This window comes from Phalacrocorax carbo, chromosome 25, assembly GCF_963921805.1.
Source record: "Phalacrocorax carbo chromosome 25, bPhaCar2.1, whole genome shotgun sequence".
NCBI lineage: Eukaryota > Metazoa > Chordata > Aves > Suliformes > Phalacrocoracidae > Phalacrocorax > Phalacrocorax carbo.
In genome coordinates this window covers 536568-560285 of record NC_087537.1, presented here as the reverse complement: position 1 = coordinate 560285, position 23718 = coordinate 536568, and the positions used below count along the sequence as shown (strand labels likewise).

The following is a 23718-nucleotide window of genomic DNA, read 5'->3' as shown; positions in this document are numbered from 1 at the left end:
CGCCCCGGGGGGGCGCTCACTACGCCGCCTGTTGCCCGGCAACCGCGGCGCCGCGCATGCGCGCCCTGCTCCCATAGGGCGAAGCGGAAGTGATGCACGGTGACACGAGGTGAAAGGTCGGGGGCGTGGTGGCCCCTTCCTTTTCCTGTGTGGGCGCCATCGCCGCGGCAGCCTTGGTAAGTGCGGGCCCGGCGGCGGGATCGGCAGCCATCCGCGGGGGCGGCGGGCCGGGGGCGGCCGGGGGCGCGGCCGTGACTGCCGCGCACTGTCTCCGCAGGGATGGGGAAGTTTATGAAGCCGGGGAAGGTGGTGCTGGTGCTGGCCGGCCGCTACTCGGGGCGTAAGGCCGTCATCGTGAAGGTGAGCGCGGGGCCGTGCTGGCGGGGCTGTCCCAGCGGGGCTGCCCCCGCGGCGGCCCCTTAGAGCGAGCGAGGGCTCGGAGCGCTGCTACCGGCTGTTTCCGGAAGCGCCGGTACGGACGGGGCTCCCGCCGGGCCTCCGCGGCTGCTCGGCGCGGCGGCGGCTGCGCTCCGCAGTGCCATTCCCGGCTGCCGTCCGTGTGTTTCAGAATATCGACGATGGCACTTCGGACCGGCCGTACAGCCACGCCTTGGTGGCAGGCATCGACCGCTACCCGCGGAAGGTGACGGCCGCCATGGGCAAGAAGAAGATCGCAAAGAGGTCCAAGATCAAGTCCTTCGTCAAGGTTTACAACTACAACCACCTGATGCCCACCCGGTGAGTGTGGCTGCCGGGGTGCCGCTGGCGGGGCTGCGGCCTGCTGCTGGCAGAGCTGGAGAAGCCTCCTCTGCTCTCGGTGATCGTAGTGCTCGTGTGTCGTCTGCAGCGAACGCTGGGAGTCACTGAGGTTGTTGGTTATGTGGCTGAATGAGCACGGGGCAAAAACATGGACTCGGGGAGCGTAAGGCTGTGTGGAAATATTGCCGAACTTCTGAGTTAAGGCAGCTGGCTCTTAGCTCGGGCACGCTTACTGTGCTTTTTGTCATGGGGCGTCAGTGGATGAGCCTTTGAAACACCCATGGGGATCTGGGGGTGCTGGCAGGGCTGTTGCAGTCCCTGACATCTCTTCCTGACCCTTTGGGGCGCCTGCTGGCACAGGCTGCCAAGCATAACATGTTGGACAGAGCTGCTTGTCTCTTGTGAAGCCTCTGACTGTTTCCGCTGTAGGCTGAATAAAATGTATGTGGATACAGTAGTGATTTGGTGATGTCCAGAGCTGAGAGGTCTTTAAGAGCTGTAGTCCCTTAACCTGGCACTAGAGCATGCATTTGACTGGTTTGGACTGCCCGCTGTGTTTTCACTCTGGTGCCAGGTTCCGTGACTGTTTCGAACCTCGCTGCTCTCTTGCCCAGGTATTCTGTTGATATTCCGCTGGACAAAACAGTGGTCAATAAGGATGTGTTCAGGGACCCTGCTCTAAAACGCAAAGCGAGACGTGAAGCCAAGGTGAAGTTTGAGGAAAGGTGAGTTGGACACTCGTCTCCTAAGCGGTGTCAGCACCCATCCCTGCGACGAGGGCTCGGCGCCGGTGTGCCACAGCCTGCGTGAGTCCCAGGTTGGACACTTCTGCCCCAGCTTTTTTTGAATGCATTTTGGTCAAGCGTGTTCCTCTTCACCTTCTGTGCGTGTTCACGCAGCTGTCTGTTCAGAGAGTTGGTGGGTTGAGATGGGGAACAGTTTACTGACCACCGTAGACTTTGGTGGACGTTTGACTGTGCTACAGCCTCGTGCCAGCACGAGTGGGGCCTTTCAGGTGCCAGATGGCGATCCTTCGCATCTCCCTGCCCATTCACCCGCCATCTGTCACTGGGTCTAGTGCAACAGGGCAGTGCTGACGCTTCACCTGGGAACGTTCAGGCTGACAGTCCTTCTTTCCAGCTTTCTGTTCAGAAACGCCTTCAGTGGAATGAGCCGTGTGGCCTCAGAGGGCGCAGGGCGTCTCGCAGGCAGCCCAGGCCTTGGCCGCTCTGAAGTGCCCTGCCCACGGTCATAGGCTGTTCTTCAAGGGCACCTCCCGCTGGCTGCCCTCCACGTGGGACGTAGCGGGGCTGCCGTGTGCTGCGCTCTTACCTCTTGTGGCAGAAACCGCCGTGCTGCGGGTGTCCTTCACGAGGTGGCTTCAGGAGAAAATGTGGGAGCTGATGCTCGCTCCCCTTGGTTCAGGCATTCAGAGCGGGTCTGGTTGCAGCCCGGGCTGAAGAGCGCGGGTGAATCGCCTCTGGGTCCTGCCCTGGGAGGATACGGACAGCTCGGGTGGCGGCCTTGTGCTGGTGTGGAGCGTTCTCTAACTGTTGTGTTCCTCTTTCAGATACAAGACTGGCAAGAATAAGTGGTTTTTCCAGAAGCTGCGGTTCTAAAGGTGTAACAAGGTTGCATCAATAAATGTTTATTAAAAACCATTTTGTTTTGTTGTATTGGAAAGTGCGTTGCTCTGCCTTTTCCTCTGGGGTGTGTTTATTGCGCTGTGTGCCTGTAAGAGCTGGGAGGGCCGTTGCGGCTTCAGAGCGTCTGCGGCCTGAGAGCTGGGCGAGAGTGCTCGGTGGGGCCGTCCTCGGGCCCTCCTGCTCCCCAGCAGCGCAGAGGCTGCTCTCTCCCCTTCCTGCTGCCGTTCTGATGTCGTTCCCGCCCCAGCTGGAAACCTCCAATTCCCAAAACTGTCCCAAAACTGCAGCAACCCCTGTGACCGGGCTTGAGGAACGCGGGCGGGTGATTCCAGCTCTCTGCTCCTCTGGCCGAGAAACGCAGCGCCGCGGCCCTTCCACTGGAGTGTGAAATTTTTGGTGACTGTCGCAAATGTTCTTCGCCCCGCAGGCGCCGGGGGAGGGGGGTCGGGGGGCTTCGGGGGCGAGTCCCGCAGGGAGGAGGGGGCGGGCGGCGGCCCTGCGGGGGCGGGCGCTGCGGGGATGGGGGGGGGGGGGGGGGGGGGGGGAGGTCGGGTGTTCGGGCTCTCCCAGCTGCGGCTGCGCCGAACGGGGCCCCCGCCCCGGGCTCGGGCCCCCGCCCCGGGACCGCCGGGCCGCTGCCGGGGCGGGGCGGGGCCGCCAAACCGAAAGCGAAAGGGCCGGGAGGAAGCAGGCGCGGGGCCGCGGGCCGGTGGGGCGGCCTCGGTGCGCGGTCGGACTGGGCTTCCCCCGGGCTCCCGCTGCCGCCGGGGCCGGGGCTCGGGCTCGACCTGCCGCCGTTGTGCCGCCAGCGCCGCCGAGATGGAGTCGCCAGAGGTAAGGGGGGCTGAGCCCCCGGGGACCCCCGGGGCGGCAAGCGGGGGGACCCGGCGCAGCGCGGCTGAGGGTATTGTTCCCCGCCCCGCCTTTAGGTGTCCTTCGTCCAGCTGCCCCCCATCGAGGGCCCGGAGGACGCCTTCCCGGAGGCGACCCCCGAGCAGGTCCGGCAGGAGATCGAGCGCTGCCAGGTGGGTCCCGCGGCGGCCGTGGGAGGGGGGTCTGGGCGGGTCCCAACCGTCCCTAGACCCGCCCCGGCCGGGGCTCTCAGCTTTAGTTTATTATTTTTTTATTGGATTATGAGCTAGGAGCGGTGGAGACGGGGGATGTCCCACGGCTAAAAGAGCCTGTACTGGGGTTTGGGGTCCACACGGGGAGCAATCCCCCACCCCCACCCCAAAGGAGCAGCCTGTGCTGGGGCCGGACAGCCAGCGCGGGTGGTGCCATGTCTGCGGGGGTCTCACTGTCTGATGGTACCTCTCACAGCAACTTTGTAGTGCTCTGGAGCAAGATTCTGTGAAGCTACAAATGGCCAAGGAAGCTGCGGAGCAAAGGGCAAGAGAGCTGAGGAAGGAGAGAGAATTTCTCCATAAAAATTTTGAGCAACAAATGTCTTTAAACAGAGTCGAAGAGACAACCTGCCAGGTTGGTGGTTGGAGGAGTTGTCTTGGGCTTGGAAAGGTGGCAGCGGGTGGTGGGGCTGCATCACTCGGCTCGCTGCTCCGAGATCGCTTTGCTCTGGACCCAGTGGAGGTTTCACAGGATGTCACATCAGGCCTGTGCCGAGAAGCGTGCTAGTGCTGTGGCAGAGGAGGAGGGTCTGTACTCAAACGCGAGGAGCCAGGGCAGGGCTGCAGGCTGTCAAGAGCAGAAAAACAGTACGGGTGGAGCCACATCCAAGAGCAGTGCTGTGCTTAAAATGGAAACCGTGCTGCATGCAGCCCCTCATGCCCTTGTGGTTCCCTTACTGCCCCCTCTTTCCTTCCAGGCAGGTGCTTTTTTAGCAGAGGAGAACAACAGACTGAGGCTGGAGAAGCAGGTGCTGCAAAAGAAACTGGAAGAAGGGAGGAAGAAGGTTCTCTGGGAGGATCCCCTGACGGTAACAAGTGTACCTGGGCACTCAGGTCTGCTGGCAAGGGGTGCGAGTGGCTAGAAGGGCTTCAGGTGAATGCAGCTGGGCACTGTGGCACGACTGGTACAGCTCCTGCTAGCGGGTGGCTCCTCTGCCAGGGCCAGAAGCTCCAGTTCTGGCTTTGGGACTCCAGGCACAGCCAGACCCTAAGAGAGGCTTTGCTGAGGGTTTCCAGCTGTTTCTTTTGAGCCATGAGCTTGTTTCTGGTCTGTGGGTTGGCAGGGACAGGCCCTGTGTGGGGTCTAGCCTCCTCCAGGTGTTCTGTGTACTTGGACCTAGATGCTGCGTACCTTGCCCGAGAAGAAAATGGTGTTTAAGGGACTTGTGACACACAAGGAGGACATGAACAAACTGATGCTCACCCCATGGATCTACTATCCTCTGCTGGGGGGCTCAGCTCTCATCACCTTTGAGAAGGCAGAGGGTAAGAGCGAAAAGAGCACTGCCACAGGCAGGTGTCCTGGCCTGCCCTGCATCCTCTTCCTGGGCCAGGGCTCACAGCTCTGCCCCTTCAGCTGGCATCGTGCGGGGGTTCTGCCCCCTCCCCAAAGCATTAGCTGCCCATGTCCTGTCGTGCGGCGCCCTCGGAGCAGGCGGTCAATCCCCCGTGATGGGGGTTCTCCCTGCTCGCAGTGGCTCAGAGGATCATAATGGTGAAGGAGCATGTGGTGGAGCTGAGCTACGGGGAGGAGCTGGAGGACCTCGACCAGTGCAGAGTGCGAGTGCAGGCAGCACCAGTGGACATACTGCTGCCGTCTGCCCTGGAGGTAGGTCCCGAGGGCCCGCTGCTCCCCCACCATGGAGAACCAGAGAGCTGTCCTGGGCACACACCAGCCTTGCTGTGCCCTGCTCTCCCCTAGCTTGCCTCTGCCAGGTCACTGGTGCCAGCCCAGCTCGGTGCGTTAGCGCCACAGCTCTGCGCTGCTCCCCTGGGCTCTGGGGCTGGCCCAGCCCTGCCCTGGAACCAACTGGCCTGTGCCACCTGCAGATTGGGCTGTCTCGGAGCAGCAGGAGTATCCTTGTGTCTGACCTGCCCAGCTTGGGCATCCCCGAGGAGGCACTGCTGGACAAGCTGGAGCTCTTCTTCAGCAAGAGGAAGAATGGGGGTGGCGAGGTGGAGAGCAGGGAGTTCCTGGATAACTCCAGCCAGGTGGTGCTGACCTTCGTGCAGGACGGAGGTGCGTAGGGCATGCTGAGCTCAGGCTGCTGGCAAAGGGGGAGCAGCCCAGCCACCTCTGGGAGGGCACAGGTGGAGATGGAGCTGTGTCTGTGGGGAATAGGTAAGGCAGAGTGAGCCCAGGCTGTCTAGACTGTGCTGGTACAGGTGAGCTGGGGCTGGGCAGTGCCAGCCTTGGTGTCTGTGCCAGGGATGTAACCGCCCCTGGAGCTCAGCAGGGCCCAGGGCGGCTCAGGGCTTTCCTCTCCCTCTGCAGTGGCAGAGCCACTAATTGCAAAAGGACACATCGAGGTGCTTATTGGGAAAGGAAAATACGAGCTCAAAATATCACCGTGCATCAGCGGAGACATCACTAACCTGCAGGTAAGGGCACAAACACTGGTGCCAAGCAGCACCTGCCACCCCAGGGCAAGCCAGCACGGGTGGGGGCTCCTGAAGACCCACTCCCCCCTGCTCGGCAACTGCCTGGTGGGAACCCCTTCCCTGGGTGCCCTTCCGCTGCCCCTGCGGCACAGGGCCCGCTGCAGCTCACCCCCGGCTCTGCCCAGTTCCAGCCCTCCCGTTGCCCCAGGACCGTGCTGCTCTCGGGGATCCCAGACGTGCTGGGTGAGGACCCCATGAGGGACACCCTGGAGATCCACTTCCAGAAGACCAGCCGCGGTGGGGGAGAGGTGGACGCCCTCGCCTACGTCCCTGCGGGGCGGCAAGGCGTGGCTGTTTTCGTGGAGGACGCGGGCTAGCCCCGGCAGCCCGTGCGGGGGCGGCCGGTGCCGCCTGGGCGCAGCGCGGATTAAAGCGTCTCCAGCGAGCGCCGTGTCTGTCGTGGCGGGGGCGGGATGGCGACGGGCCCGGCAGGCGAGAGCCGGTGGGCGAGGCCGGGCCCCTCCCGGGCTGCGGGGGCGCCGGGCCGGGCACCGGGGCCGGGTCGCGGCCCGGGCACGGCCGAGCTGTCCCGCAGGGCCCGGGGCGGGCCCGGGGCGGGGCGGCTCCGGTTTCGCTTTCGTTTCGCGGCGGCGGGGCCGGAGCGGGGCGCAGGGAGCGGGGCCGGGCCGCGGTGCTCGGGCGGGCGGGGCCCGGGGCTGCGCCGGGGCCTCGGCCGGGGGGTCCCGGGGCGGGTGAGGGCGCGGCGCGGCGAGGGGGACCCGGGCCCGGGCGGGGGCGGCTGCTGCCCGCCGCCTCCCTCCCCGCGCAGGCATGGCGGGCCGCACGGTGCGGGTGCGGGGCCTCCCCGCCGACCTGCCCCCCGACAGGGTGGCCGACAAGCTGACCATCCACTTCCTGCGCTCCCGCAACGGCGGCGGGGAGATCGCCGACGTCCAGGTGCTGCCCGAGGCCTGCGCCCTCATCACCTTCGAGGCGCCGGAAGGTAACGGCCGCCAAGAGCCGCTCCCCCCGCGGCCGGGCCCGGCCCGTGGGCTCTGCCCGCTGCCGAGCAGCCAGCCCTGTCCCCCCCGTGTCGCGTCCCCCCCGTGTCGCGTCCCCCCGTGCTCAGGGCAGGGACGCGGCTGCTGCTCCGCGGCGCGGGGCTGGGCTGACGCGGGCGGCTGCTGGCTTTTCCCACCCAGTGGCCCAGAGGATCCTGAAGGTGAAGAATCACGTATTGTCGATTGGAAAGAAGAAATACCCGCTGGAGGTGACGGCGCACGTCGTGGAGCTGAGCCCCGACGAGGTAGTGGGGAGCAGACGGCCCCTGCCCACGCGCCGTGGCAGCCCCAGATGGCTCCCAGGCTGGCGCTGTGCTGGGCAGACATGCTCCGGACGGGAAAGCTCTCTCTCGCCTTTACTCTTAATTAGGCTTAAAGCAAATCCACTTTCATTCATATTCAAATAAGGAATTACTTTTTTTCTGTGCTAATAACACAGGGACAGCCAGGCAGGCTGTACAGTCGGTTGTTTGGTGTTTGTGCCTGTCAAAGCAAGGAAGAATAGTCAGGCTGGAGGGAAGGGGCACCAGCCCATCTGGTGACACATGGGGGTCCTGTTAATATCTCTGCTGTGTCTTTAGCTGGGCACCGTGTCATTAGCTGGACACGCACATTGTATTTTATCTCTCGACTTAGGAGAGCTTAGGGGACAGACATGCTGGTATCTAGGAGGCACTGGAGAGTTCTCGCCTCTTTCTTCAGTTTCAAGAGAGTATGGCAGTAGCCACGCCTGTGTTTTCATGTCTGAGCACTGAAAAAAAGGTCACAGGAGTTCACCTGGCATTGCAGACCTTTCTGCAAGCCTGTGGTGCCAGACTGGTTGAAGGTCTGCAGCGGAAGCTCTGGGAGAGAGAGAGGGCAACTGCATTTCGGATGCAGAAGGGATAGTGGATTTCCTGGGTTGGGCTGTTTGCAGAGTTCCCAGTGTGTAGAAGTGGGACCACATCTCTGTGCGATTTGCCCCTCGCGTTCATTGTTTGCAGAAAGCTTTTCGCTATGGGTAACAAGGTCCAACAGTTGCTTGGGCTAGCTGAGCCTTTGAGTCCTGCCTGTGTTATGCTCTCATCTCATTTGAAAGAGGGATGCTGAGAGAGAAAGGTGGTGGACCGTGTCATCTTTCTGTCACAATAACGCAGGGGCTGTGGCAAGCGTGAGATGCATTTGCCTCCCCCTGTGCCTTGGAGGGAGGTTGGTTTTGGTCCTTGCTGTCTCACGCCCTTGCTGTCTGCTTGCAGATCTTCATACGCGTTTGCATGATAGTTGACTATGGCAAGCTTCCTGCTGGCAAAACCCTCCTGAAGAACTTGCTTAAAGGTTACAGCAATGTGCAGTTCAACTTCGACTCCAAGAACACCCACTGCATAGTCAAGGGACCATTCACTGAGCTGCAGGCCTTCAGCAGAGACCTTCTGGGCAGCCTGAACCTCAAGAGCCAAGCTGTTGGAGAGGTTCTCCTGCCAGGTTCCAGCCATGGGGCCAAAGAGCCCGGAATGCATGATCACCAGCAAGTGCCTGACTCCACTGAGTCAGTGCGAGAGACGGCAAAGCTGCCAAATTGGGACCAGGTGTGTGAAAAGGCAGCCAAAGTCCCATCGCCTCGGGGCCCAGTGGATGGGGAAGCTGTAGAACAGCTGGAAGACTTTTCCTTAGTGCTGGACTCGGACATTTACTTGTACATGCAGAGGTTCTGTGCTGCCAAGTACCAAGGTGTGCTATGCCAGCATCGTGTGGATGCAGTGGATGTTATCAGCGATGGCATCGCCATACTGTACCTCCAACCATCTGCAGGTATGTCTGGGGATATGGACGCCCTGCGGCAGGCCCATCTGGCCCTGCAGCAGCTTTACCAGCAGCTGGAGGTAAGCTTGCGCAAGGAGAAGATCGCCAAGGGAGGACTGGATATGGACAGCCAGGCACTCAGGGCTCTGACACGTGAGCTGCAGAAACTCTATCCCCAGTTGCTCTGCCATGAGGATGAAAAGCAGCTTTATCTTATTGGAAACCTTGTTGACGTCTCCCAAGCCAAGCAGTTCCTTCAGGATTTCAGCACCAGAAGAGGTGCTGCACACACGGTTGGCATGCTCAGCAGCTCCCTGCCCTCACACCCAGCGACCTCCTGCACCACAGAGGCTGCACTGCACAAGCCCAAAGCGCCTGCGGACACCTCAGCCTCAAGGCTCAGCCCAGGCAGGCTGGACCTGAAAGGTGAGCTCAAGTTAGCTGCCAACTTCAGCACGCTGAAATCTGACAGGTCTCAGGCCAGCCGGGGCCTCTTGCTGAATCAGGACTCTCCACCGGTGGGACAGGCACAGCTTTCTGGAAAGCACGTATCAGAGACAGATGCTGTAGGTCCCAGTGACCCAACAGCACTGGCCCAGAAGTACCAGCCTCCTGTTTCTACAACAAATGTGCTTTTGGGGTCAGCAGCAGAGTCTCAGCAGAAGGACCCCAAAGAATGGGACCATGTGAAAGGAGGTGCCGGTCTTACAAGACACAGGGCTCTGTCTCCCTTTGGGGGCAAAGAAAACAGCACTTCACAGCATCCTGTGGACTCTAAAGGCTCAGGTCCCACCAAGCACCACCCCATTGCTAGCATGTCTAGTACCTCTGGCATGACAAGGACCTCTTCTGCTTTAGACTCTAAACCCTCTGAATCCAGGCCGCTGCTGCGACGTTCCAACAGCTTCTCCCTGCCAAGGTCAAAGGAAAGCAACAAGCCCCGGGACACTGGCAGAGCAGGGAGTGGAGGCACTAGGGTGAGTGAAGAGATGAGCCTGGACGCTCTGCAATGGTCTTACCTGAAAGATGTTTGCCACTCTGCTATTGACGACCTGTGCAGGGACGGAGATGTGCAGATCTCAGAGCATCGTACCGGGGACTGCACTGTGCTGACACTGCAGGCGGCAGACAGGAGCAAGCTTTTCCAGGCTAAATGGAAGGTGGAGGCTCTTGTGCAGAAGTGTCCTGACCTTGTGTGTCAGAGTATGAGCTACTCGGAGCTCGCTGTAGCTGGGCCGGATGACAGCGCCCTGAGTGAACTGTGCAGCCTCTTGCGAGGAAACTCCCTCCAGGTTGGACTCAGCAAAGACAAGTACAAGCTATATCTTGCCTGCCCCAAGGAGCTGCTGCCAGGTGTGACTGAGGTCTTCCACAGGTTTTCTTCCAGGAGGCGCCACGCCCTGACATCTTCATCCTTGTCTCCAGGGCCAGAGGGTACAGGGCACTCAGGTGTCATCCAGCCGAGCAGAAGCCAGGACACCGTGCTGGGGGCAGCCCTTCCTGGCAGCCTGGAGTCCCTGCAGATGGGCCTGCAGAACCTGAACATTAGTGATAAAGCAGGCCACGCAGATGTGCTCAGGGCTTTCTGCCTACCAGAGGCTGAGGAAAAGAGGTCCCCCAGTCCTTGGAGGTTCCAGCAGGTCTTAGGGCAGGAGGACACCAATGACCATGGTGATTTGGGGACTATGCAAGGAGGAAGCAACCACCACAGCCCTAGCATAGTAGATAAGCCAAGTCCTGCTGGTCTGAGGGAGCCCCAGGAACAGCCGAAGACAAAAATGCCTGTGGGGGACCCTGACATTGCACGGCTAAAGCAGGTTTTGCCAGACAGATTCCAGTTTGCAAGGGACAAGAGCAGAGGAGGCCACAGTGAAGCAGTGGGACAGCTGCGGTCGCCAGTTCCTGCAGCAGACGGTGCTCCTCACTCCCTGCCCACGTGGCTGTACAGGGCTACGGCTCCTGAGCCACCTGAGGCTGCTGCCGAACAGTCACCTGCAGCAGAGCCCAGGGGCCAGGAACAGGCCCAGCTCCCAACGGGCAGGAGCAATGTGCAGGAGGACCCTGACCCCTCATCACAGCAGACAAGAGGCTCCAGCCTTGGACAGGAGCGTGGCAAGACCCCTCTGGGCCAGTGTGATGCTTGCCAGAGCTCAGGTGTGACCTGCCAGGCCCCCTGCGGTCACGCCTTATGCAGGACATGTTTTGCAGCGGACAGTACACGGCCAGCTTGCTGCAGCTCCTCCTCAGTTGCCCTGGGCCGCAAGATTTCAGGGACATTCAAGATCTCCTCCCTGTCTCAGAGTCTGCCCGGCCACTACCGCGACCTAACGCTCCAGGTTGCCTACAACATCCCTGATGGCGTGCAAGGGGTAGGTACTCACCACGGAGGCTTCCCCATCCCCATGGAGGACATACAGGTTCTAGCAGTGCGGCTGGCGGGGGGGGGATGGGGGCGGGGGGGGAGGGGGGCAGCTACCACTCCATTCCGCGCATGCGAAGCAGTAGCGGTACTGCCCTGTGGAAGGCAGAAAGCTCCACGCCAGGTTTGGGAGCAGCTTGCTGCTTTGATGAGTGTGTGATCTCTGTTTCTTTGTTTCTTGTGCAAAGCAACTGGCAACCCATGGGGGCCACAGTTGTCAGTGCATTTTCAAGCTGGACACACTCTCAGAAGCCAGCTCTGAGGCACAGCACTCAGGCTGTTATTTAAAATGCTTTCTTCCTGTTCTAAGGTTGGTGACCCCCACCCAGGAGAGCCTTACAAAGGGGGGGATTTCTATGCCTTCTTGCCTGACAACAAGGAAGGGCAGAAGACAGCAATGCTGCTGAAGAAAGCATTTGAGCATGGGCTGACATTCCAGATCAAGTCCTGCAATGGCGAGGACAGAGTGACATGGGGCCTTATCCCACACAAAACCTCCTGGGATGGAGGCAAAGCCAGGTATGACCCAGCTCATCCCAAGCTTCCAGGTGTGGGGTGGTTTCATTTGGTTTTTTGGTGCGTGGGGTTTTTTGGGTTTTGTTTCTTTTTTCCTTCAATCCAAGGAGAACCGTTGCTTCCAGCTCAACAGATTTTGTCATGGGTGGCTCTTCTAGGCTCCCACAATGGCAGAGCTGTTGCCTCCTTTGCTTCAGCTCGCAGGGCAGCTGAGGTGGCAGACCAGCCCTGGCACCCTCCAGCTGGACCTAAAGCCCTTGCCCATCACACACCCGCAAGTTCCCACGGACAACAATTCTGGGCCCTGTTCACTTACAGCTTTCCCGGCTTTTCCTGTGACAGCGCTCCGCAGCCAGCTGTGGGTGCAAGCTGTGCCTGCAGGCAGCAGCAGCTTCCAGGGAGCAGGGCTTCCACCCTCAGCGCCTGTTGAAGGGATGAGGCAAAAAAAATAAACTGTTGCTCCTCTCCGTGTTTTATTTAGCACTACCAGCAGGATTTACACCACTTCTGTCTCTGCCCCACAGGAATGGCTATCCAGATGCCCAATATCTCCGTGAGGTTTGCACAGTACTGAAGAAACTGGGCATCGCATGAGAGGCCCTGCCTGAGCAGCCACAACCCGTGCCTTCGCTTCACCTTCCTTTCCAGCTGATGAAGCTGCAGCTTAACACAGACAGCTCAGGAAAAAAGCAGGTGTTCGTCCAAGGAGCTCCTGTGTCCCTAGAGGTAGCCAGAATCTGCACATCAGTGACAGCAGCACCTCCGTATCCACCCCCACCCCACAAGGCTTAGCCTGGATCGGCGCTTCCCTGAACCACCAGCTCCTGCCGGTGCATGTCCTCGCCAGCCAGTCACACAGCTTGTTTCAACACCAGCTCCAGGCTGAGCCCTGGCGTGGCTTTCAGCAGCATAACGCAAACCAGGGCAGCAGCCTGTGTGTAGTCCCAGCCCCATCTTCTGGAAGGCTCTTCCACCTCTAGCCACTACAGGCAGGTTCGAGCTCAGCCGCAGCCAGTGCCAGAGCTGCGCTGTCATTAATTTCAGCTGTTCACTCAGCCATCTCAGCCCTTTTTGCAGACAACCACAAGCTACAGCCCCTCCCCAGCACCTGCTCTGGGGCCAGCAGGCAGCCTGCTGCTCCCTTGGGACTGGCATTAGCAGCTTTCAGTGCCCAGGGCAGCTGCCTCCCATGAGAATTCACAGGCAGCAACAGTCTCTAAGTGGAGAAACACAAATAAACAAGATTTATTCCCCACATTTTTAGTAGTGGTTGTTTATGCCTTGTCCTACTGTCACCCCAGGCACCCATTTCAACTCAACTGGCTCCAGAGCCACCCAGACACAGAGTGAAGTGCAGACGCCTGCTGAGGGCTTAGCAAACAAAAAGCTCCATAGCTGCCCACCAGAACGGGGCATCTGAAAAAATCAGTGCAACGCTCAAGGCAACGACTAACAGTAGTCCTTGAGAGCAGAGGCACCTTCTCACCCTGGGAGAGTTAGAATTTATGAACTGAATGTGTCCACCGACTGCCTGGAGAAGCAATAGAAGTGGCCCAGAGGCTGAGCTGGGGGCAGAGGGTTCATTCTAACAGGTGATCGAGCAGCATAGCACTGAGGGTTTTGTTTTGCTTTTAATTAACATTTGAAACACATAAGGCATATGGTAACATTAGACAGAGGAGCATTACACATTATAGTCATGTAAACAGCATTGGCACACTTGCTTTCTGTCCAACTTGGTTACACGCACAAAGCAGTATATATTTTTTAAACAAAGATTTTCCATACATCTGTAGGATGAGTATCACTCGTATCACATATCTGCAAATCAACATGACTCAGACAGTACAAACCAGACCATATGTTGTAAGAGGCTCAGAGTCTAATGCGTTTCACATCATGCTCACATACTACCTACCAGTCACACTTTGCCATCACCAGGGCTTGGCACACTGAAGACTTCATTAGGCAACACGAGTGGTTTTACACCTATGATAGCAGCTGTAAGTGGGCCAGGATCCTGCAGCAATTAAAGCCTGAGGCCCACAGTGCTTCTCACTTCTCCCTGGTTGATCAATTCTACTTTAATACAGGTGTCCAGAATGAAACATACAGCTAAACTCCTTCCCCCCTCCCGGGCTCCTCTGCGCAAGCCACGGCTGCTTCTGCTCCCTTCCCCTTCTGTAGTTAGCACGCAACACACACAAGCTTGAGAGAAACCAGAGTCAAAACTGTGACAACAGCTGCCTGGTGATAGCAAAGGCGTTGCGTTTTGTCCAGGACCAGCAGTACCAGTCTGGGAAGGCGACTGCAGGAACAACGCAGCGGCGGCACTCGCACAGGCACCCCTGTGGCTGAGCAGCCCCCCACAGCGGTAGGCAGGGCCAGGGACACCTCTCCTCTGCTCGTGAACTCCTTACACTTTCCACTTGGACTCCTCACAGCACAACCTTTGGGTCAGACAATCAGTAAAATAAACATTAAATTGCACTTCTGATAGCTAGAATGGCGCACACAATTTAAGCACAGGAATCTCCCCTTTCCTCAATAGCACAACTTTGCCCTAAACAGTTAAGCAACATTGAGTGAAATATTGTTATCTTAGGGTTTTTGTTTTTTGCTTTGGTCCTTAGTATATAAACCTGCTGGTTAACTTTATTGAGTTAAGACACTTGAAGTTGTTTTACATAGGTTCTGTACTTATAGACCCATAAAACATTTGTCCATTAAAAAAAACTAACCCAAACAAAAACAACAACCCAAAAAAAAACCCCAACCAGCCACCCACAACCTCCTAGAGCAGAGCATTCATCACTGACAGGGAAGAGCAAGGTTACATTTAATCTTCGTCTTTCTGTAGAAAACATTGTTGCTACCAAGGAACAAAAAACAGTCAGTGCTAAACTCTTTAACAGAGAGTAACTGCTCAGCCCTCTGGCCCTGATAAGGGCTTCAGGAATCTGTAGGTAGAAGATAGGCGAGCAGCTACCCAAAGAGAGTCGGGAGCCAGGATTGTTTCCCGAAAGCCAAGGCTGGGGCAGCAGATACAGCCTCTCTCAAGGACTGGCTGGAGCCAGACGGCTGCCCTGGGGGAGATATGGGCTCTGCAATAGCTCTTCTGGACTGGAGAGCACAGAACCACCAGGACAGCCCTGGAAAGGCTGTAATACATGGAAAGGGAGCATCTTATTCACGGTACATCAGGCTACATCACCAGTGTTCACAAAACAGAGCTAGCATGAGTCGTAACAGGTTTTTGGCAATACTTTGAAAGGCCAGAATGGAAAAGGCTCCAGTGACTTCCTAGTCCTTACAGGCATGTAGAAGAAGGCACTGAGATACTGTTTTCTGTGGTGTACCGCAAGGCAGCATGTCAGAGGTGTCCTACGGGAAGCTGCGAGACTCCCGCTTCCCCCCTTCCCGCTGCATCGGGAGGGACAGACTGCGAGAGCCTCGCGGCGCTGCCTGATCCAAGGCCATCCAAGTAAGGCACTGAGCACGTGCTTAGCCGAGAGTAAAGCAAGGAGAGGTTACTGTGAAACACAATTTGGTAGGTTTCCCCTTTACAAGCGTGCAGAACCTGAAGATGTGCAGGGCTGTGTGCCGTTTGAGCACGCTGCTCTTTCATCAAGGTGAAGTCCAGTTTCTCGGAGGAACAGGTCCAGACTTTCCATTTCAGCAATCTAGACAGTCCTTCTGTTGTCAGACCTGGTAAAGCAGCATTAGACACTGTTGGATTTAATCTAAATTGGCATGACAGGGCAGGTTGAAAGGAGAAGCAGCAAGATTTTTGGATTCAGAAAGGTTAAAGTTGTGCTTGTAAGTTCCATCAGAGCACGTTTACGAAGTTCAGGTATCAAGTGCGAGAAATGGACTGATAAGGGTTTGTGACAGGGCCGCAGCCCTCCTCTGAGGTCGCAGGGAAGGGGGTTGTTTTAATACTTAAAGTCAGCCAGGACAAGTCCCCTAGAGGCTGTGCCTACACGTTTCTAAAAGGCAACAGAACTAGGGACTGGGCCCAAGCACCTGAAATACAAGCTGCACTGATAGACAGGAGCCCTGCTAGAGGACAGAGCTGGCCAAGGAAGAAGCCACGCTCCTCACCTCCACAGGAATCCCCAGCCCTGCACAGAGCTTGGCTGCTCTCAAGTGGCAGAGAGGCTTCGCACATGGGGCCCTTTGCCCAGCAGGCAACGTCCCTCCTGGGGGTTCGGTTAAGCAGGACTCCGACTAGCAAGGTTTCGCTCCTGGAGCCTGAGCTCTTCCATGATGGGCAGCTCTTCTTGGCACCCTCAGGTTTACCTTTTCAAATCCAAAATGAAGCCTAAAAGCCTGAAGCACCCACCATCCATGACAAAGCCTCAAAGCAAGCACAAACAGCACCACAGTCACTCAGGGCTGAAAACAGGGTCCAGCAGGAAGGCAGGGCACCACCCAGGACATTAAGTGCTCACAGAACTAGGCTCCAGTCGCTGCACAGCTACATTTCCAAATGCATGGAAGAAAGAAAAGAGGAAGAGAAACTGAGTTCTGGTGTGGGAGGAGCACCCCAGGCAGTTCCTAAACCCTCAGTGCTGGAAGAGAGCCCAAGGGTCTCAAGACTCGCAGTTTCAGGGGAAGAAGAGTCAAGCCCTACTGCAGCACTGAACCACGAGGTGAGAGCTGGTTTGAGCTGATATCTAACAAGCTAGCTAGAAGAGAATGGAAAGAACAGTTTGAACTGCTCAAGATGCCCAGGCCAAGAAGCCTGACACAGAGCTGGGCAGTTTACCATCTACACTGGTTACTTGGCGATAGCTTTACTGAGTGGCGTGCCACAGAAAGAGCCAGCTCAGGCTCTCGGGAAGCAGGCTTACAGGAATGGTTCTTGCAATTTACTTCCCAGACTGCAACACCTCCCCAGCACACAGGGCACAGCTCGAAGCAAGCATTAACAGGGGCTTATTTTGTTCCCATCTTGCTGAAGTCCAATTCAACACTGCAGCCCTTGGAAATACAAACATGAGGGTGAAGTATAGCCTTAACAATACCAACTTGGAGCCCAACATTAATAAAGCACAGAGCCAACATCAATTGTTCCAGTCATTTGAGACACAGTTGAGTCCTTATGGTCTCTAAAAAAAAAAAAACCAGACACAGTTTAGATCTCCCTACACAGTTTGGAATCAGAAAATGGACAAGATCAAGTTCCCTAATTGAAACTTTTCTTCGGTGTTCAGGCACAGACCAGACCAGCCTGTCAGGTTATCTGCCAACTGCACAGAGAAGCGACTGCAAATTAAGTGCAATATGCCATAGACTCCAAAATTCCAGGATGGTTATTTACAAGGCAAAGACAACATGACCTGTTACTATCTGACTCGTGTTAGAGGGCTACGAAAGCAGAGGGGAAAGAGCATGGTTAGTGTAAACAAAAGAGTAGCCTGTGCTAGAATTACACCAGGCCAGCCACGCTTTTCCTCTGGCTGTTGAGGAAACATCCTAAGTTTGGCCCATCCTCCTGCAGAACAAGCTTTGCAAAGGTGATAGTGCAAACGCTTCAGCAGGGCTGTTTCTGGGGACATATTTTGGCAGTTGCTATAGTATGTTACATCTTGACTTTACAGTGACAGGCTATCCGCTTGTTAATCACCAACTGCCTGGAAGCTTCAGCTGCAGTGCCAGAGAAAAACAAGGTTAATTTGGAAATCTAGTAGAGAAACAAGTCATTAGAAAAAAAAAAAGTATCAAATCAACAGGCTTCAGAACAGAGAGCTAGGGCAGGAGGTGTATCTGGCAAAGGGTCAGTCACAACAACAGCATGCAAACCTCATCTGAACTTTAACCACGGTGTTCTTGTACTGGTGAAGATGGAAGTTATGATCTGTCCATTTCCAGGCCCCAAATATCAGGGAGTTAAACCATGAATTCACAATTTGCACACATCTCCCTAGTTCTCTTCTTTTTTGGATTCTTCCTTGGGTGCTTCAGGAACCAGGATGACCTTTCCAACATTCTTCTTCTCTTGCATCTGCCTCATGGCATCTGCCACCTGGAAGCAACAAGAATGTCATGAGACCCACACCCACCATGCGGCACAGTCATGCCCCTTCTGGGCCCTTGGTCTGCCCAGACTACCCTGAGGGCCACCCAGGAGGCAGCTTTCCCAGCAGTTCAAGCAAGTGCCAAGCATTCTGGTGCCTCTGCACAGATGCATTTTGGACAGAGCTGGGCAGCTGTCTTAGTCTGCCCATAGGAAACTGCCCTCAAAAATTCACACAGACCAACCCTAACATACATGAGGATGTTCTGCTACACAAACTGTGGAAGAACAAAGTGTGTGTCACCACGGCTTCCTTTCTAAACAGAGGGGAACCCTGCAGAAACCCAGCTAACAGCCAGAAGGACAATGCTTCTACCATTGTCCTTCTACACAACCATGGAAAAAATACATGCACAGATTTTTGTTATTATTATTTTTAAGTAAAACAGCACCTGGGCCAAGCTGGGAATCAACAGTTTTCCTTTAGCACTTGCATCAGACTGGTTCTTGGGTGCTAACACCAATCGATCGTTACCAAGTCCTTTGCTCCCCTGCAATCAGTCCTACCCCAGCAAAGGATTTCCAAGAGAAGAACCTGACTCTGCCTGGACACATCGATGCAACACCCCTGAGCACAGCAAAGATGCTGAAAAACCTGCCGCTTTCCTCCAACGTCCCCATTCTGCTTCACTGCCTGGGCTCTTTTTCACTCGTGGAAGGGCAGCAGCAACCTTCCCAGCTGTCTGCTTAATTACAGGGTACGGACTCAGAGCAGTCTCCAGACTGACACATAACCCAGCCCCTCCATGGGCTGCTGCTGACCAGAGCACAGCTGAGCACCTGCCCTATTCCACAGGGACACTGTCTGGCATTGTCCAGCTCTGTGCACTGGAGCAAAACAGCCCAGCCACTTCACTGCCCCTTAATATATCAAAAGAAAAAAAGGCACTGATCGTCTGAGAGTAGATGGTCATTAAACATTTGCAAGAGTTCAGCCCCCGTGAACAAGGTGCTCACACTGATCCAGAGCTCACTGTGCAGAAGACAATTGTGCAGTAATTTCTGGGTGCTGCCAGCCTATATGTTAGCTCAGACTCACCTGATCAAAGGGCCATACAGAGTCTATTTTGGGCTTGATTTTGCCTTGAATGTACAGGCTAACCAGCTTCGCTACAACACCTCCAAGAAGCTCAAATTCTTCATCCATATATCCAAGGTGGTAGCCACACACAGCCTTGTTATGGTGCAGGAGCTGCAAGGCATTGATGCTGAACTGGTTCCACCAAGTTTTAGCCATAGCCATGAGGTTCTTCTTCTGCCCAGTGAGCAAGTTTGCTACGCCTAAAAAGAAGGCAAGCCACAGATGATGAGCTGGAATCAACACAAGAGGCAGCGGGCAGCCCATATAACAGCTCAGACAATACACAGGGTAACAGCTGCTCACACAGCGATGGAGGACAGAGGTGAGAACTGGGTCACATCAGGATCTGCCCACTTGACCTTCAGTGGAAACAGGTACCTGCCTTGGCCTCAATATACGCAGAATTTGGATTATTGGCACCCTCATATTGCAAAAATACGGAACTCCTCTCTTAGGAGGGCAGCAGCAGTGCAGCTAGACTGCAGTGCTGACAGAGGCAAGAGAGGGTTACAAGTCACATCCAGCCAGGCTGGCAGGACAGTACCCCCCTTCTACAGCCAGGCTTCTTCAGGGGAGCCACACGCTGTGATGGCTGGGACTACAAAAGCAGCACACTGGTGCAAGTGTCTGGAATCCCACTGGGGGTTGTGTGAGGGCTTTGTCTATGGGACAAAAATCACAGTGTTTCAGGGCTGGGGAATGGAGAGATAAGTATTCAGTAGCCTCAAACCTCATCACCCACACATCCTCTAGAAGAAAAGCAAGGCTCTATTAGTGCTGTGCATTAAGTCAGCCTGGATGAAGCAGCTGTGCCAGCATTCCTCCGTGAGGACACTCCAGTTTCCCCTGCAGGCACCGGCTCGTACTTGAAGAGAGATCTTGGAGCCTGTGACCAGAGCTCTCAGGAGAAGGCACAAATCTCACTCCCAGGCAGAAATCTCGCTCCCCTCAGCGCCTCACCCAAGTGAAGCATCCTAAAGACCTTTGGGAAATAACAGAGCTACAACACACGCAGCAGTCGGCACCAGGGATGCTCCCTCACGGCTGCATGCCCAGCCACAGAGCAGCGTGGAGCTGCAGACTCACACCCACCCTGCCATCACACAGTCCCTCCTACGCAGGAGCTGGGTTTTGGCCACACTGCTCACACTTACCGTAAGTGATGAGTTTGCCCATCGGCTTCAACAGGTTAAATGCTTTGGATGTATCGGATCCTCCCAGTGGGTCCAGCACAATGTCAACACCTAGCGAGAATTGAAAGTAACTAGAAGTTTCCTATGCACTTGAAAGAAACACAGGACAGTTGTACAAGTCCTCTGCCACACGGTACCTTTGGGAGAGATTTTCCGGACCTCCTCTGCGTAATCCATCGTTCTGTAGTCAATGGGGTGAGCGACTCCGCTCTCCTTGAGTGTGTCATGCTTGGAGGCAGATGCTGTGCCAAAAATGGTGACATTTTCTACAGTCTTGCACAGCTGGATGGCAGCAGTTCCCACACCACCTGAAATCCAAGAGTGAGACTTGGAAGCAAACAGCCCCAGCAGTCAGAAAAGCCTCTAGATTGGTAAGTTATCCCTGCTTGTACTGATCACACAGCACCAGGAGGTATGGAATAAAGGCTTTGCCTGAGGCAGGTGGATGGCTGTGACACATGCTGGGGGAGACCAACTCCAGCCACAGGGAAATGGGTTCAGCCTTTGCCAGTGCCTGGGTCAGCGTGAAGCCTGCATCTCTGGCAGGCAACTTTTTGTCAGTCCAGCCCTGTTCTGATTGCTTCCTCACCCACGCCACCCATTCAGAAGCTGCATGTTGGGGCCAAGAGTCTCTGCACAGGTTGGCAAGAACTACTCACCTGCGGCCATGTGGATGAGGACACTCTGGTTGGGTCTCAAGTTTCCAAAGTCAAATAGGATCATGTAGGCAGTTATGTAGTTGACAAGAAAAGCAGCCGCTTCCTCAAAGCTCATCCCCTCAGGCATCAGGAAAGTCTGATTGGCTGGCACGTTCACGACTTCTTGCCAGAGCCCTGACCTAGCCAGGACCATTACCTTATCACCAACCTAAAATCAGAGGACAAGGCAGTCTGAAACAAGCCCCGGGGTAGCAGAAGGCATCGCACCCTTGCCCTCTGTATGCCAGAGCCAGGCACACGTGCGCGGCTCTCTGTGCGGAGGTCTGCAGGGACTGCAGCGCCCCTGGGCTCAAGCGGGAGCCTGCAGCCTGCGCTCCGCTCGTCGAGCGGACTGCGGCACAGTGCAGCGCCTCACCACGGACCTGGGCACACGCCAGGAGCCTCAGAGGGACCACAGGCACCCCAGGCTCTGGCTCGCACCCAGCGTGCTGCCTGACTGCCAGCTGCCCAAACCAACAGACCCCCAGCGAGGTCAGAGGGATGGGAGTCGTGTCCTGCCCTCCCTGCCCAAGCTGGGAGCAGGAGCCTGAACACCATGAAATATTGCTGCTGCACCTTGCAAGGATCATTCTGCCAGCGGGCAGGAGGCTTGTGACAATGATTAATAGGATCAACCCCAGAAAAAACATGTCCAACCTTAGCAAAACCTCCCAGGTCTAAGCCTCAGGCCTGAAGTCTGAGGCATCCCCCAAAATCTGCTCTTACACCACTGGGCAAGAAACATCTGCTCGCTCTGCAACTGGAAGGAGATGGCAAAACACCAAGCAGTCGTATCAACAAGCAGATGAGAGGCAGAGCCAAGGCAGCGAGCAGAAAGGCTCCTCGTGTGTGGGTTTGGTATTTACACTTGAATAAACCAGGATATTTTCCTGGAGCAAAGGGAATCATCTCTGACACCCTGGGCTTTTTTGAGACACTTTGTTTTGCTAGTTGTGCACCCAAGAATCACCTTGAAGCACCATAATTGCAACAACCCTAAGACCCAAAGGTGTGGGGCACGCAGAGCCAACTCCTCTGTCCCCCGAGCTGCTAGAAATACAGCAGCTGGAGGCTCGTGGGCCACGAACCCCGCACCAAGAGCAACTGACCTGCTCGTGGCCACACCTCACCACCCTCCTATGGCTCTGGACAGCTCTGCAGCAGCTGGAGCCGTTTCCTTCCATGTTCGTGCAGCTTAAGAGGTCAGACACAAACGTGTTCAGAAACAGCACGGTCATGCTTTGGCCCTCATCCTACTAGTGCTCTCCACCAACAAGAAAATTCAGCACACGCAAATACACCAGGCAGTCCCCAGGGACCGCGACCGCTTCCCCCGTGACTCCAGACCCCAGAGCCCCCGGCCCTTCGGGCAGCCGTGCCCTCGCCGCCCCGGGGGCTGGGGCCGGGCGGGCCGGGACATCCTGCCCCGACAGCGCGGCGCGGCCCCTTTGTCCGGGGGCTTTGTCCGCCGCGGGCGGAGCGCGGCTCTGCCGGGAACCCCGGCCCACGGGACGGTCACCGGCGCGCCGCCGCCCCCCGCCGCTGCGGCGCCCGGGCCGGGGCTGCCGGCACCGGGCCCTCCGGGGGCAGCGGGGACTCGGAGCCCGGCGGGGCGGCGGAGGCGCCCGGGCGGGGCCGCACCTGCGAGGCGGCGGGGCGGGGCCACCGCAGTGCGGCGGGGCCGGGCCGGGCCGCGCCGGGCCGGGCCGAACCGGGCCGAGCCTCACCTGTCGGTCGCGGACGCCGTCGCCGACGGCGCGGACGGTGCCGGCGCACTCCATGCCGGGGCAGACGGGCGGCGGCGGCAGCCGCTCGTACAGGCCCTGCCGCGCCATCAGGTCGGCGAAGTTGAGGCCGCAGGCGTGGACGCGCACCGAGACCTCGCCGGGCCGCGGGCCCCCGCCGCGCCGCGCCTGCACCTTCACCTTGTCGTAGCCGCCGAAGCCCGTCAGCACCAGCGCCCGGTGCTCGGCCGCCTCCCCGCCGCCCGCCGGCGGCTCGGGGCCGGGGGCCTGCTCAGGGGCAGGGGCAGGGGCGGCGGCGGCCGGGGCCGGCTCGGCGGACATGGCGGAGCGGAGCGGCGGGAGCGGCTGCGGGCGCGGGGCGGCGGCGGGCGGGGAAAAGCCGGGGCGCGGGGCGCGGCCGGGGGGCGGGACGGGGCGGGACGGGGCGGGCCCCGGTCCGCCTCCCGCTCCCGGCCCGCCGGCGGCCGCCCCTCCGCAGCCCGGTGTCCCGGGGGACGTCCCGCCGCCCCGCCCCGCCGCCGAGGGGAGCCCGGCGGGGGTCTGCCCGCACCCCGCCGCCGGGGGTCTGCCCGCACCCCGCCGCCGGGGCGTGCGGAGCCGCCGCAGCCAGGGCGTTAATCCGTACGCGCTCCCTTGGGCCGCAGCCCCGGGCATCTGCGCTGCGGGTGCAGCTTTGCGGGACCCGGCCCCCCCACTCCTGGCCGCACTCTCCTGCACGTAGGGTCTCTCTTCCTCCTTACCACCTTTTTTTTTTTTTCTTTTTTTTTTTCTCTTTTTCTAAATGATTCCTTTCAAGCAGACAAACTGCATCTTTTCTGGAGACACGTTTGAAATGGCTGTTTTGCTGGAGTGTCGTCTTGCTGAGTTACTTCTACAACGCGTTGCGAGTAACTGATGTCACTTGCAGGGAGGTTTAATAAACATCTCCCTGCTCGCAGCCCTGAAATGGCTGCATGTAGTGGAGATGAGGCATGGACTGGCTCACAGACAAGAGGGAGGAGTAGAGCTCTAGTCCTGTAACTAAAGACAAATAAATAAGGCAGGGTGTGTAGAAGGGTCAATGAATCCTGCCTGTCTTCCTGCACATGAAGCCTCTGCCAGCAGACAGCAGTCCTCTCCATGAATTCACTACTCAGATCTGTGCCCAGCTCCCGTGTATCGAACTGGCCATCAAGACTGCTGATTCAGTGCAGTTTTGTGTGTGAAGAGCACGGTCGGATCCACACCTCGCTT

The 23718-nt window shown here is 57.4% G+C and overlaps 4 protein-coding genes across 6 annotated transcripts; 3 read left to right on the top strand and 1 right to left on the bottom strand.

Moving 5' to 3' along the window:
- Positions 1-21: 21 nt before the first annotated feature.
- RPL27 (ribosomal protein L27) lies at positions 22-2420 on the top strand. Its single transcript, XM_064473277.1, has 5 exons — positions 22-176; positions 278-360; positions 569-738; positions 1374-1484; positions 2330-2420. Exons 2-5 carry the CDS (start codon positions 280-282, stop codon positions 2376-2378), a joined length of 411 nt encoding a protein of 136 aa, XP_064329347.1. The 5' UTR covers positions 22-176; positions 278-279; the 3' UTR covers positions 2379-2420.
- A 623-nt stretch (positions 2421-3043) lies between these two features.
- Positions 3044-6356, top strand: IFI35 (interferon induced protein 35). 2 transcript variants are annotated; one of them, XM_064473424.1, is made up of 9 exons: positions 3044-3239; positions 3335-3430; positions 3726-3884; positions 4228-4338; positions 4651-4795; positions 5005-5138; positions 5360-5549; positions 5805-5911; positions 6120-6356. In XM_064473424.1, exons 1-9 carry the CDS (start codon positions 3225-3227, stop codon positions 6156-6158), a joined length of 996 nt encoding a protein of 331 aa, XP_064329494.1. In that variant the 5' UTR covers positions 3044-3224; the 3' UTR covers positions 6159-6356. The 2 variants fall into 2 exon arrangements, with proteins under 2 accessions (XP_064329494.1, XP_064329493.1); XM_064473423.1 differs by having other exon boundaries at positions 3045-3239; positions 6097-6356.
- A 196-nt stretch (positions 6357-6552) lies between these two features.
- On the top strand, positions 6553-12941 carry LOC135317334 (uncharacterized). 2 transcript variants are annotated; one of them, XM_064473419.1, is made up of 5 exons: positions 6553-6914; positions 7114-7217; positions 8208-11120; positions 11481-11689; positions 12211-12941. In XM_064473419.1, the coding sequence occupies exons 1-5, from the start codon at positions 6743-6745 to the stop codon at positions 12278-12280; spliced, it is 3468 nt and encodes a 1155-aa protein (XP_064329489.1). In that variant the 5' UTR covers positions 6553-6742; the 3' UTR covers positions 12281-12941. The 2 variants fall into 2 exon arrangements, with proteins under 2 accessions (XP_064329489.1, XP_064329490.1); XM_064473420.1 differs by lacking the exon at positions 7114-7217 and having other exon boundaries at positions 6777-6914.
- A 357-nt stretch (positions 12942-13298) lies between these two features.
- VAT1 (vesicle amine transport 1) lies at positions 13299-22872 on the bottom strand. Its single transcript, XM_064473422.1, has 6 exons — positions 22468-22872; positions 20702-20909; positions 20180-20350; positions 20004-20093; positions 18808-19049; positions 13299-17717 (listed from the first exon to the last, which is right to left on the bottom strand). Exons 1-6 carry the CDS (start codon positions 22804-22806, stop codon positions 17616-17618), a joined length of 1152 nt encoding a protein of 383 aa, XP_064329492.1. The 5' UTR covers positions 22807-22872; the 3' UTR covers positions 13299-17615.
- Positions 22873-23718: the final 846 nt, after the last annotated feature.

Excerpts from the sequence above, each read along its gene's own strand:
- RPL27 (XM_064473277.1), top strand. The coding sequence starts at position 280 with ATGGGGAAGTTTATGAAGCCGGGGAAGGTGGTGCTGGTGCTGGCCGGC. Across the intron at positions 361-568 it reads GTAAGGCCGTCATCGTGAAG|AATATCGACGATGGCACTTC; the intron begins GTGAGCGCGGGG and ends CGTGTGTTTCAG. Across the intron at positions 739-1,373 it reads AACCACCTGATGCCCACCCG|GTATTCTGTTGATATTCCGC; the intron begins GTGAGTGTGGCT and ends TCTCTTGCCCAG.
- IFI35 (XM_064473423.1), top strand. Across the intron at positions 3,431-3,725 it reads AGGAGATCGAGCGCTGCCAG|CAACTTTGTAGTGCTCTGGA; the intron begins GTGGGTCCCGCG and ends TACCTCTCACAG. Across the intron at positions 5,139-5,359 it reads TGCTGCCGTCTGCCCTGGAG|ATTGGGCTGTCTCGGAGCAG; the intron begins GTAGGTCCCGAG and ends TGCCACCTGCAG.
- LOC135317334 (XM_064473419.1), top strand. The coding sequence starts at position 6,743 with ATGGCGGGCCGCACGGTGCGGGTGCGGGGCCTCCCCGCCGACCTGCCC. Across the intron at positions 6,915-7,113 it reads CACCTTCGAGGCGCCGGAAG|TGGCCCAGAGGATCCTGAAG; the intron begins GTAACGGCCGCC and ends TTTCCCACCCAG. Across the intron at positions 11,690-12,210 it reads TGGGATGGAGGCAAAGCCAG|GAATGGCTATCCAGATGCCC; the intron begins GTATGACCCAGC and ends TCTGCCCCACAG.
- VAT1 (XM_064473422.1), bottom strand. The coding sequence starts at position 22,806 with ATGTCCGCCGAGCCGGCCCCGGCCGCCGCCGCCCCTGCCCCTGCCCCT. Across the intron at positions 20,351-20,701 it reads CCTCATCCACATGGCCGCAG|GTGGTGTGGGAACTGCTGCC; the intron begins GTGAGTAGTTCT and ends CTTGGATTTCAG. Across the intron at positions 19,050-20,003 it reads GGGCAAACTCATCACTTACG|GCGTAGCAAACTTGCTCACT; the intron begins GTAAGTGTGAGC and ends CCTTCTTTTTAG.